Source organism: Neolamprologus brichardi, chromosome 12, assembly GCF_056152115.1.
Source record: "Neolamprologus brichardi isolate AB-2024 chromosome 12, ASM5615211v1, whole genome shotgun sequence".
NCBI lineage: Eukaryota > Metazoa > Chordata > Actinopteri > Cichliformes > Cichlidae > Neolamprologus > Neolamprologus brichardi.
This window is the reverse complement of record NC_142115.1, coordinates 34,330,630-34,344,183: the sequence shown is the minus strand read 5'-3', so window position 1 is coordinate 34,344,183 and position 13,554 is coordinate 34,330,630. Positions and strand designations below refer to the sequence as shown.

The window sequence follows — 13,554 nt, the reverse complement described above, 5'->3', positions numbered from 1 at the left end:
CCATTCCCAAACAGGCCATATAAAGAGGTGAAGGAAGGTAAAATGTTTTAATCTCTCTATCCCTGGAAACGAGTGAGGCTCCAAGAAGAGTCAAAACACAAGAACACACACACTCTTATCAGGACCCCCACGCTTTTGGTCAGTCAGTGTGTAAGGTGGAGCGTTCCCAAACCACATTCCTCAGTCCAGATGGCTTTGTTCAGGCTCCATGGAAACCTCGCACTCAAATCCACCGACCGCTTTCCCAGCAGCTTGGAGGAGGCGGCGGAGGAGCAGCTCACACCAACACTCAGTTTCACCCTGGTACATTTTTACAAGGTGTTTGTTTCTAATCTCACCTGCTGCCTTTGACTCTCTTCTGTTCCCTGTTTTCACTCTCATACTTTTCCTTTAATGCAGGAGGAGGCTGCCGTGAGTTTCTCCTCCATTACCCCAAATTCTGCAGAAGAGGTTTTAACCGAGTGCTTTCTGGCTCTGCTCACACCAGCTCTGGCTTCTGCTCTTTACATGTGCCTCGGCTGTCTGTAATGAAAACAACCTTGGAACAAAACCAAAGGAAACACTCCAAATCCCCATCCAGCAGCCGCCTTGTTTCAATTCTGATCTGATCCAGACATTTATTAAGACTGAGGTCTACGTACAGCTCGCTCATGAGCCCTGAAATTAAAATCTGCAAAGGTTGCCCCTGTCACTCAACACTGACCTAAAAGGAAAAGGTCAAAGTGTTGTATCAGGGGGTTTGATTCACCTCAGCTGGAAGAAGTTGGGAAAAAGAGTCAGCTGCAAATATAGGATTTTGTATGAACAAAATCCCAGCTTCAAACTTTGCTTTAAAAAACTCTTTGTGCTTATAAAATAAATATATGGTGAGAAAAGAAAACTGGAAAAATATACAGATTCCTGTTAAGGTGTGGCTCTGCAACTTATATACAGAATACCTGTGATGCATGCAGTTAATTTTGTGCCAGCAGCTTTCTGGCACCAACATCCCACTTTCTCTAGTGGAAAGTCCAGCATTGTGTTGGTGGAAAAGAAAAACAGTCGTTCAAAGTCAGAATAAACTGACTTTGTAGTTGTTCATTCAGTTTATTTGGACGAATCTCATTTCTGGTCAGTTAGAGAGTCAGTCTACTGCTGATGATATTCACACTGTTAGTCACACTTTCAGTCAGAGAGCACCTCCTACTGCTCCTCACTCACTTAGTCACTCGTGGAGAGACAAGTGATGTAAAACGACATCATTGTGGTTGATGACAACATGTTCGGTTACCTAAGTGCAGTAACAGCCTCCAAAGAAGTAACACACCAAACACAATGACAGGGAGAAAGCACCATCGCCTGAGCTTTTGTGTCATTTCAACTCCTCATGATCACAGCTTGCAGTAAATTTCAAAACTGCTGCAAACCTACAAATACAAGTTGTTATTAAAGCTATACTGGAATACCTACAAACAGCTGCTGCTTTGTTGTTCACCTTATATGAAAATTTATATAGAACAGAACAAAAGGAAAGAGTTTGGTACTGAAACTGTCAAAAAGAAATTTAAGCTGTTGAAAGATGTTACTAGGGATGCACCGATACCGATACTGGTATCGGGGCCGATACTGTAAAATGTGTGTGTACTCATACTCGTAAAAGTTAACCGATACCACGAACCGATACTAACTTATTTCATTAATCAGAGGGTGGCTTGTCATTTCTGTTGTAGTTTTTTAGATTGGCCACTAGGGGGGGCAATTATTATTTTATTTATTATTTATTTTATAATTTTTTATATTTTATTATTTATTTAATAATAATTATTTTGTTTGTTTGTTTACAATATGGACACTCTGCAATAATTTAAAAGTTTATTTTATTCCAAACAGGAGTGTTTATTTATTATTCTGAAAGCTCGAGACAGTAGTTCAGTGATATTTTGTAAAATTACAGTGTGGAGACTCTAAAATAATTTAACAGAAGTGCTTATTTTTCACTTGAAATTTTTTTGTGGTCATTTTTATTAAGATTTTATTTTTTATCGCAGGGAATATAATAAAACCTGTCTTCCAATTAATTGTATTTGTGTGTGTGTGTGTGTGTGTGGTAGAAGTATCGTTTTTTGTACTCTGTATCGGCAAGTACTCAGATCCAAGTATCGGTATCGTATCGGTTTGAAAAAATTGGTATCGTTGCATCCCCAGATGTTACAGCTATCAGCTGTCTTCATCCTAATCCATAATCTGTTATGTGAGACAGTATGTGGGTTAGTAAACGGTCCTGCAGCTGCATTTGTGGCATCAACAAGGAAAAACTTCACCAATATATTTTGATCCCATTTGTTTGTAAGTAGGATTTAACAAAACCTTAAAGTTTAACCATGAGCCAAAAAAAGGACTTATTTTTCTGAAAGACATCAGAATGTTGTAAAGAATACATTCAGAGTTTTGCTATTTTCTTACCAAGTATGTGCACTATCACACATCACAAAGGACACAGATTAAACATTTTCACTTACTAAAATAAATCTTATATAAACTGTTTTAGAGGCTTCAAAAACACTTGGTTTACCCCCCAAAAATGAAAGACTTCATGGGAGCAGCATTTCTGCACTGTGCTGCGATTGCAGCTCAGTAAAAACAGGCTGCAGAGACAGCAGACAGATGCTGCTCTCACCACAGCCGGACAGAGCTCACATAAACAGAGGACATGAAACCGCCTGTGAAGAAAAAACTAAACGGAGGCCGTGACTGTGCCTGTCCTCTTCCAAGCACTTGTCCTGCAGGCAACCCTTTCATCATCCGGTACGTTTGAACCAAATCACGAGTATTTATAAAAGAAATCTGCTCTGATCCAAGCATATTTTCCAGCAGCTGAAAACAAGCAGTCAAACTTCTACAACAAGCATCACTATCCACATTTAATTTACCATCGATCAAACTGAAAACACAGTTAGGTTTATGTACAGGAGAACAGGTTTGAAGTCAAATAATGAAACCAAAACCAAAGAAGACCAACAGATTAAATAAAACGGTAACATCCTGGCTAGACTGGGAAGTATTAGTAAAGCATAAGATCTGCAAACTGAGTGACAAAAGCACAGGAGGACAGGAAGAGGACATAGGAAACAAGGTTAAAACTAAGAAGAGCAAATAAAGGATATGAAGTAACTCTTCAGAGTATTTTTGAGGAGATACAGTGGAGACAAAAACTGGAAACACAGCATGAGAAAAAAGGGTGAGACAGGAACGCCTCGACATGAAAAATTACTTAATTTTTCAGTTTACAAATGAACTACAGGAAACAGATTTAAAACGTGCAACTTATAAAGAAAAAAATAAACCACAGCTTGTACTGTTGTGCTGGTGGAAGTCTATGAGGACTGGCTCATTAGTGGTGGACATCAGCGGAAACTAGGCTACGATGCACAGTTTTAACCCTTTTCAGCAGCACCCCCTGTTCTGTTGTCTTTATTAGGAACTATTTATCATTTATTAGGTGTTATTTTTGTTATCTGTGGTGGGCTAAGACAGCTCTATTCAGGTGAAAGCATTTTCTAAAATGTCAACTTCTTTTAAAATGTTGACACAGAAAGTTGTCTTGGACAGTTTCCTTAAATTTTGACTATTTACAGTCTGCTTCATCTCTGACAAACAGTTTTGTGGTGTCTCAGGGGTTCAAGCACCAGCATCTACGAATCACGTCTGCTACTGCTGTTCGGAAACCCTTACATGATGAAAAATAAATCCATCACGGTGAGCTAAAGTTACAGGAACTGGAATCAGTTTTGTTCCGACCTTCTCTGAGCTGCCAAAAAACATTATTAAAACTCTGACATGGCTAGATTACTGGACGGAGTTCATGTTCCTGCTCTGCAGAAGTTCAGCTCTCTTGTAATGTGGGAAAACAGCCTAAATGACCCCTAGAGCAAAGAAAATCTCTCCACTAACAATCATTAAAGTTGTGATTACACACTAAACTCAGCCTGCAAGACTGAGATATAAACTTGTGGCCTCTGATTTGAGTTGCCCCTCCACCGGACCTCACATGTGATGACTCAACATGTCGGCAGAGCGGGATCCTTATCGCTCATCCCGGCTGCGTGGCTCCGGGGGCCCGCGGCCGCACAAGAAACACAAACATTCAGGCAGGACCCCGGTCGGGTCGTATTGAGCGCTCAGATAAACAGCCAGACGGCAGAGTGCTGAGGAAGCAGACGGATCCTGCAGAGTCCACGGACGGGGACAGGAACGGGCGAGGAGTCAGAAAGCCACAGGGTCGATCCTCGCTGACGCCATCACCCTTTTAAGCACAACAGTTACTTCCTCCAGCTGCTTTAACTTTTTTATTGTGTATTTTTTTTTTTTTTTTGAATACACCTACTGATCATCATCAGTGTAAATGTGTCAGTGTTAGTCCAGCGGCTCATTTTTCTATTTTTCTTTATTATCTGTCATTATGTTCAAATTAAACACGACCAAAGTTTCACATAACAAGGTCAGCGCATGTACAAATAATCCCTGTGAGCCACAACCTAAAGCTTAAAACAACTCTAAACAGACTATTCTTTCCTACTATTGGCCCTGTATGAGGGGACGTCCCAAATATGTTCATCTCCCCTCTGCCAATCAGAAGAAAGTCAGCTTACAGGGAGGGCGGCCTTAAAGGGGGAGGATCTAAAACGTCTTGTTTCAGACAGTGAAGGGAAATGAGGGGAAACGAGTAGAGCAAATGGTAACGTAGACTTCAAAGGTAGTAATTAAACAGCTCAAATGTGGGACCCTTTATCTTTTGATGATTCGGTATTTCTTGGAAAATAATATGTTTAAATGGGAAGTTTATCAATTCCAAATGTCAAATTCATAGGTAGTTTGTACCTGTTTACAGCGAAGTACAACATGCTCAATTACAGCAAATAAGATAACCTTTATTAGTCCCACACGTGGGAAATTTGTTACATCAGTCCTACTCATTTTGCACAATACTGAAAACATTTAACACAAATACAAATTAACTATAGAACCATAATATCGTGTATTTCTATAATTAAGATTTAAACCAATCTATTTAATGGAAACGAGGCAAAAATGGTGGGAGACATGGAAGCAGGATTAGCGGATGGTCTTGCTATCTTGCGAGGGCAAACTCCTGTTCCTGCCGGCTACAGTTTTCACCATGACCCCATCCGCCCCTTGCAGATGGAAGCAAATCAAAGTACAACAGAGAACTCAGAAGACTAGCACCAGTGTAGGATGAAGACAGTGCAAGTACCTCTTCATTCTTCTAGGCAAACCTCACTAGGGCTGTGCGATATGACCAAAATCTCATATCCCGATATAAGACATCTATCGTCCCGATAACGATATAAATCACAAAAATGTAACAGAGTGAGTCTCGGGCAGCTCGACTTACGTGAAGTGTTTCCAGCTGTGCGTCATGTAGCTGGAGTCGAGTGTTTTAACAGATGCATGAAACGATACATTTTTAGACATAAGTTGTAACGGCCGCCGTTTTCTTTGTGAGTATTTATTACACGGCGTGCTGCGGGGAAAAGCCTGTTCTTGAAAAGTCTCAACAGGATCTTGAGCTTTATTGTGAAAGGTTTATGTGGAACATAAACAAGCGGACACGCGATGCTGTTACCGTCGTTGTTGCTAACCACAACGCATAAAAACAGGCGCTTGTCCGTCCGTAGTGTGGTTAGAGAGAACTTTAAGAAATTAATAAAGCCACTACAGTGACCATCAAAACGATGAAAAAATATTGCCTTAAACAGCTTATTTTGCGACACCACGAAACAAACGATAGCGTAAAATGAAACGATAGATGGTTTTCTATCGTCATCCGATATATATCGTTATATGAACAGCCCTAAACCTCACCACCCAAAAGTATCACTTTTATTCACATAACCTTGAGCTGGACTAAACGGTAAGCCTCTTTCAGGAAAAGAACGGCAAATGTCAGCATACCACTGTATTCACCTGTATCTGTAACTGTAACTGTTTAGGTCAAACACCACCTGGAAAATCAACCTTCTTTTTGTAATGTCCAACTAACATCCTAAACCTGAAGCTTAAAACAATTATAAGACAGAGAAGAGTTATTCTGTGAAACTGACGGCTATTTTTCCTTTCACTATTTGTCAGTTTAGGAGTAAAAAAGCAAACCAAACTGATACGTCTTACACTTTAATGTCATAATAATTTGGCTGTAATTTGGATGCAATCATCAGCGGGTTTATATGCGGCTAAACACCACAGTCTGGGCTCTGGAATCTTAAACCCACAAGGGAAATCAAATCAACGAGCCTCTTCAGGGCCTTAACCCAACACTGGAATCAGTCTGACTATTGATAAAGTCGACTTTCTCGTCTCTTGTTAGTTGCAGTCAACTTTTGTGAAGCTCTGCTCTCACACATGTGTGATAATGAAAAAGGTCAGCTCTACAGTTGCAATCCCTAACAATCAGTTTCACAACAGGAAAGCCCTTGTATGGAGGAAGTTCACGTTGATTACCTGGTCAGATACCAGACCACCAACGTCCAAAACCCCCCCCCCCCCCGCCACACCCCACGCGCCTCCCCTCACATCCCAGCAAAGCGCTAACCGCTGGAAAAGTGAGAGGAAAACAGGAAACAGATGTTGAGGAGCGCCACGTCCCAGTCGTATTTCTCAACTCCCCTCGCAAACTCGCTCCTCTCTGGATGTCTTCCTGATGTTTTATTTTTTGTTTTGGACGTTCCCTTCTCGCTGTCATGTGACACACATCTGTAGACTTTTAACAAAATAAGGGCTCCAATATTCATCATGGTTGCACACTTGTGCATTAAAGCAGTGCAGGTACATTTTGGTGGGAATTTGCCAAAAGTGGTTTAAAACAGAGGTTGCTGGATGGTTTCCTGCTTGTGTTTCCACTGAACTCCCCTGCAGCTGCTTTCGCTCGAGCCAAAACTTTACAGATACAAAGAATGACTAAATGCCCCGTGATACAGCTTTATAAACTGTGTAGAAGAAATAAAACATTAAAGCACGGAGTGCAGAAGAAGTACGGCGGCACACATTAACAGAGATGTTTGTGACTAAGAGAACAGATTCATCACTGAAGTCTACTTTGGATTTTATTTACTGATATAAACTATTTATACAGTTAAAGCGGGTTACAATGCCTTTGATGTACTCGTCATTATATGTTGGATTAGTCAGCAGTAGTGTGGTGTCGGTGACGCGCGACAACTACTGCCCGGAAACTGCCATCTCCACCCAACGGATCATGATACTTCAACATCCTAAGAACTACATCCTGGAAGTACTGCTGGCAGCGCGACACAATACTGAGCCATCAAGATACACTGAAGTGCAAGTGAGTAAATCAGTGCGAACATAATCCAAAGTATTAGCGGTCACATTAGGACTTTTATTTGTTATTAGGACATGTTAATGTTAGTCCCATATGTCCATCACACAGGGACAGAGAGCGGAGGGAAGTCCATATTGTTACTACACCAAAGTGCCATGAATACACACACAGTACTTCTATGATAATTCATAATTGTCCCTTTGCTTTACATCTTCCAAGAGCTCTGGCCTGTGAGCATCCAGTCAAAGCTAATAATTACATTAGTCACATTGAGTTGGATTTATAGATGTTTGTTAAATCTAATTTAAAACACAATTTCCGTGCAGAAATGTAACTACATGTCATTTCCTCCTTCTGGAATAACTGAATAAGAAGTGGACCAGTTGCAACACTGGCACTTAGCTCAAATGAAAATGCTGGCTAACTGTGTTGCCTGTTGCACAGGCTATATCATAGGCTCTATACAGACTGGACACAGAAGTGTAAATTAAACTTAAAACAAAATTTTATTCTTAATAAGAACAAGATCCAGGGAAAAGTCGGCCAGGTACAACTATGGAGTCATAAAAAGTGATCACACTTTCTTCAGAGTCTCAAATCGCTGCAGAAGTCCTGTGTTTTTCTTAGAAACACAGAAACACTCCATCTCCTGCTGCTTATCTATCAGGCATGGTCACAGCAGGGCCAGAGAAATACATCAAGGGCTGATGTGTTTGTGTTTTCACACTGGTGTCAGGCAGTGGTGAAATATCAGGAGCAGCATGGATTAAAAGCATCAGCATGAATGTCCAAAATGTAAACTTTGAACCGTAAGAATCAGAGCTGATAGAGCCTGCAAACTCCTGCAGCATGTTCGTCTGCCAAATCAAGATGGAGACCATCTGGTTTCTGTAGCTCTACAGAGTGAAAACACATTCTCCACAAGCAGTCCAACACACTCGACGCAGTGGACACTCTCGAATGCTGATAACCTCCCAGATAGCTATACTTTCTAAAAAAAATACTTTGAGTAATCTTTAGCCTTCTTTATATTCACACGGCCTTAAAAAGTGAGCAAACAAAAATCCAATTCGAACGAGCCTTTGTTGGTTTTCAATACAAAACCATTTGGAAAGATTTATAAGAGGAAAAAATTGGGTGATTACGGGCTTCTTGGGGCTGACTGCACATTCCTTTTTGGGATCTACATGAAGGCAGGACAACTGGAGGAACGTTTCACTCGATCAGCAAAACAATCTGAAAGGATTTACTGTATTACTTTTATAAAAATATACTCGTTGCAGTGTAATTACCCCTCAATATAAAGATAAATGCAGAATGCTAAACTCCCAAAAAAGTTTATAACTAAAGTACAACTCTGTTTTCTGTTTCCCTGAACTCTTTCAAGCCGTTTCTAGCTCAGTTTCTAAGAAGTCCGTGCATGCATGACGAGTTTATGTGTTATATCACTGTGATACATCTCTGAACAGACTAGTTCAACCAAGCAGGGAAAACATAAAGGACTTCAGTATGCTTGGACATCAAGTATTACAAAGGTTATAAGTGATTTAATCAGGGTCAGCAATTTGGGCTTTAAATGCAAAAATGTTATTTAGGGACACATCGAGCTGATATTTGAGTCAGATGAGAGTCCAAAAGCTGGTTTAGAAGTTTTATGATGATGGTGGTGGTGGTGGGGGGGAGAAGGGGTCCAAGTTATTCCACCAATAACTAGACTTTAAAGCTCATGTTTAACAGTCTCCTTAGACGATGCAAAGTCTTGAAGTGATTCACAATTTTTTTCTAAGCTCTGCACAGTTTGCTCCAGGCAGGGTGCAGCTACATATCTTCAAACTGAAACTATCCAAGTAAGTCCCGAAACAACCACAAAGCTGGCAAAAATTACTGCACCCATTAAAAATAATTACCAATTTAATATTTTGGTATAAACATTAACCCACTTTGTGGCATTAGAGAGAGTTCAGACTGAGAGTAACCCTGCAAAAACACTCCTTTATTAATTTCAGTTGCTCCCATGTGTTACACAGCAGGTCTGCAGACATTAGGGGTGCTCTGGAGAAAACACAAGGTTATTAAGCAGAAACGTTAAACCCTTTGCTTAAACCTGAGCAACGTCCACCTGCAAGGCACTGCTGTGGTCATTCAGACTAATGTAAAAGCCACCATAACAGCATTAACAAACCGCACAGATATTTGAAACCACAGGGCAGTCTTTTACCACCAGATGAGATTTAAAATTCATGATATAATAAATTTTTCTTCATAGTACTCAGTCATCTTTAATACCACCCCAGCAGGGCAGCACCGCCTACAAGACTCTAAATATATTATGTTTGTCTTTTCTAGTGTGGAAATTGCCTTGATAACCCCAGTTAGTGTCATCCGTCACTGCTCTTCAGACAAAATACAACATTTAAAGACGCCACACAACCCCCCCTCAAAAAAAAAAACAAAACAAAAACTCAGCGTTGAGTGAGTCTGATTTTGCACAGTAAAAACAAACAAACAAACAAACAAACAAACAAAAAAAAACACAGTTAACACTTTGTTTCTCGGCTCATGTTTCCAAAGGAGAGCGCTGGTTGCAAACTAGCATCAGCTAAAACAGTGATGACACGTAGACAGGAGGGCGACTGCTCTGGTTACCCATTTACCTCAGTAAACACTTTCTAGAGTATTTTATGGCTTCAGTAAAAAGTTTCCAATTGTACTAAATAAAAAGCCCTGACACGCTGCTCTGAGAGCTAGACAGTCACATTTGCAGCATGTGATCCCCTCTGTGCTTCCAGCCAGACTCAGGGAGGGCAGCGCAGTCCCCTGGATAAGTTCGCTGTTAATCCCACCCCAACTGTCCCCAACCTTCAACAAGGCGGGGCCCTCCATACAAAGACCGGGCTTGTCAGATCTATGACATAACCCTAATCTAATGTCCGCTGTGGAGGGAGCCTCCCTGTGCCACGGTTGTTGTCCCCTCCTCTGAGAGAGCCCTTGTTTTCAGTCGCAGAGATGATAACCGAGATCCCAGGGAAGGACTCTGAGCTGTTATATAACCACCCGAGATGAGAGTGACCTCTGAGGGCACGGAGGCCTCAGACATTGCCGTCCCTGCTCCAGGGGACATGAGCCGAGAGAAAGGGAAAGGGGAGGTTTAGTTCGTTTTTTCCTCAGCAGAGGGGAGCTTTAGTTTGACAGATAAACATTTTAGTGAAAGCTGCAATCCTCTGAAGGCAGAAAATAAAAACAATGGATCTCCCTGAACCTCAGAGACCACGAACTTCTATGTGTTTATATTACAACACAAAACTGGCAAAAGTCAGTGGATTCCACTAGAGTAGCTTTTGCTTCTTGTTACACATCACGTTTCCAGTTTCATCAGCTTTTGCACAAGCGTTTCTCAAATTTGAGGCTCAATAAAGCTGTCTCAGAAGGTAGAGTGGCTTGTCTACCAATCAGAAGTTCAGTGGTTTGATCCGCGACTCCTCTAGTCTCATGTTCAAGTATCATTGGCTAAGATGCTGAACCGTACAGTTCCCCCTTATGCATCCACTGGACTCCAAGTTGAGTGTTACGTTAAGAGCACCATTAAAGTTAAGTTAAAAGCACTATAATATCACTGCCATTTACCAGATAACCTAAACTTTTTCTGTTTCAATATTTAATACAATCAAACTCAGTACATCTATGCAGATGGCCATAAATCAGATTTTATTGATCCAACTAAAGATTCCCACAGTGTTTCTATTGAGGACTTATTTTAGAAATGACCTGGGTGAGGAAATTATATCTACAAATGATTTTAAAAGCATCATCGGGAGATGTTGATGTTTTTTTCTGGTGAAACCACTAGTGTTTTGTTGTGTGTATCTGTATATAGTATATCACATTGGAGATCTTTTATTTCATGTTTTATTTGTTGCATTTTCATGGTTTTTAAGCTCGTATGGCTACTGCCTTGGTCAGGCCACCCTTAAGATTTGAAATTAGTGGGACTTGCTGTTTAAATCATAAGAAATACATAAAAATGTTCTTGTGTTTTGATCACTTGTCTGTTGTTTTTAAATGTGTTGTAATTGAATTTACTAACATGTGCTCCAAAGTAACTATGTTTTGGGCTCTGACCGCAGAGGTTTGCTCCCTCCGTGAGATTATCTGCTCCTCACAGAAGTCCCAAACCGCTTTCCCCTGGTAAGAAAACGGAAACATCTGCAGACAAGAAACCTGATCAAGATGATCCCGATCTGTCTGTGTGTTTACTTTCCCCTCTGTGAGCCCCTCTCACACATGCAGTGATGCTACGTGCAAACAGGGAGGCTGAGTGGGTAGATGAAGAGGATGACCTGCTTTTTAAGTACGCACAGGAACCCCCCTCCCACCCCACATACACATGTGTCAGCTGTGGGATTTGAAGTTCAGCAGGCCTGTATGTACATGAGGTCCAAACAGGGTGAGGAAACGTCCCAGAAAATAAGAAAAAGAGGCAGAGTAGTTCAACCAGTGAAATAGGAAAGCAGATCTGGAAAATTGTGGTCTCATCGTTGGATCTGATAAACAGGTTAAAAGCACTTCAGAGATCCTCCGCCAATAAAGCGCTTAGCTGACTAACAGCGTAGTGCCTCATATCGTTTTACACAATGAGGTCAGTTCAGTAAGCCAGTGTGTAAGAAGGAGAGAGAAGCAGGAGGGTCTTAAACTGACTTCAGACAGTCACTGTATCCATTCAACCTTCAACAAGTGTGAAACACTGAAGCAAAGATCTTGTGTGTCCTTTCGCCTGATCTCATCTAGAAAATCAGGAACGAGGAAGGAAAAACAGATGAAAGTTATCAAGGTCAGAAGAAGAAAATCTGAAGTTATGTGACGCAAATGAGAAGATGAAAAGCCCAGAAATCAGAGTTATCTTCCCCGTCTCATCCCTGACACAGCTGAAAGAGCTGGTACACCAAGATTATCTGACCAGTATGAGCTGGTTTTAGAGGTGCTGCTGCTGTGTTTAGTCTGGCAGCCCAGTACAGCAGAGGTGCCAATGCAGATACACAGATAGAGCACTTAACATGGCAACACCCAGCGTTTAAATCTGACTCATGGAGCGAGCTGGTGCAACACAAACAGAGAGAAACAGGTTTAAAAACAACAGAGACTGCTAAGATGCAAACTTTTTCATCTTTATCCCAAAAATCAACCACCAAATCTGTACTAAATAATATACTCATATACCCTGCTTACATTTTAGACACACTGCAGTAATTGCAAGCTCAGATGTACAGATGCACTTTAGTCTACAGATGCACTTTAACCTCCCGTAACTGCTTCCAAACTGTATGAGACCACAACATGATACTTTGAACAATGTTTTGCATGTGTGAAGAAACCTTTAAGGTTGTTTTCAGGAGTATTTACCTGGAAGAAGTAGCGACAAAATCTCCATCCAGCAGCCGGAGCTTGCAGAAGAGGACGCCGTTGACAAAAGGCACCGCGGTGAGCTCCTCCAGGGTAAGATGGGTCTGAAACTTGAATTTCTTCTTTTTCACGAAGAACGCCATAGTTTAAAAGACTCTCAAAGCTATCAAAAATAACGGGGAAAAACACGGTAAACGGTAAAAAGTAGGCTGTGCTAAAGTAAACGTGCCGACTTGGTGTTTTCAGTGTGTTTTCATTAGAACTCTTGTTCAGGACGTGATTCACCGCAGATATCTGAAAACAAATTAAGCGTTTCGTTCAAAAATGTCCGTAAAAGTGGGGGAAAAAACTTGAAGGGTTGGGTTAAAAGTAATGAAAAAACCCACCTGGGGACATTTTGGGTATCTGGCTTTCACCAGCCGCGGTTCAACAACACGGAATGACAAAAAAAGACATTTCAGCTTGCTTTTCTCTTTTGAGTACGGAGAGGAGGAACCTACAGCTAGCAGCATCAAGTTAAGGAGAGTATGCTGAGGAATTTCCGGTTTTTACCTTTCAGAATAAAGTCTAAACCATGTTTGTCAGGCAAAGATGCATTCATTTCTTTTTCTGTCGGCAGCCAAACTATATACAAAGCTTTTTATCGTATTATTTGATACATATATTAAAATGTAAATAAAATAAATAAATACTTTTGTGATTATCAAAGGAAACATTCTACTGGAATTAATGTTTAATATTAAGATTTTTTTTAAAGTGTTCATAAATTGGAAAAAAAAATGAAAAAAATTACTCAGTAACTGAACCACTGACTAATC

At 40.7% G+C, this 13,554-nt stretch overlaps 1 protein-coding gene across 1 annotated transcript in view; it reads right to left on the bottom strand.

Moving 5' to 3' along the window:
* eeig1a (estrogen-induced osteoclastogenesis regulator 1a) overlaps positions 1 to 13,254 on the bottom strand; it is a 34,755-nt gene extending 21,501 nt beyond the window's left edge. The window contains exon 1 of the mRNA XM_087849462.1: positions 12,737 to 13,254. Coding sequence (XP_087705588.1) covers positions 12,737 to 12,879 — 143 coding nt within the window. The 5' untranslated portion in view covers positions 12,880 to 13,254. The remainder of the gene's footprint in view (positions 1 to 12,736) is intronic.
* Between the last annotated feature and the right edge of the window lie 300 nt (positions 13,255 to 13,554).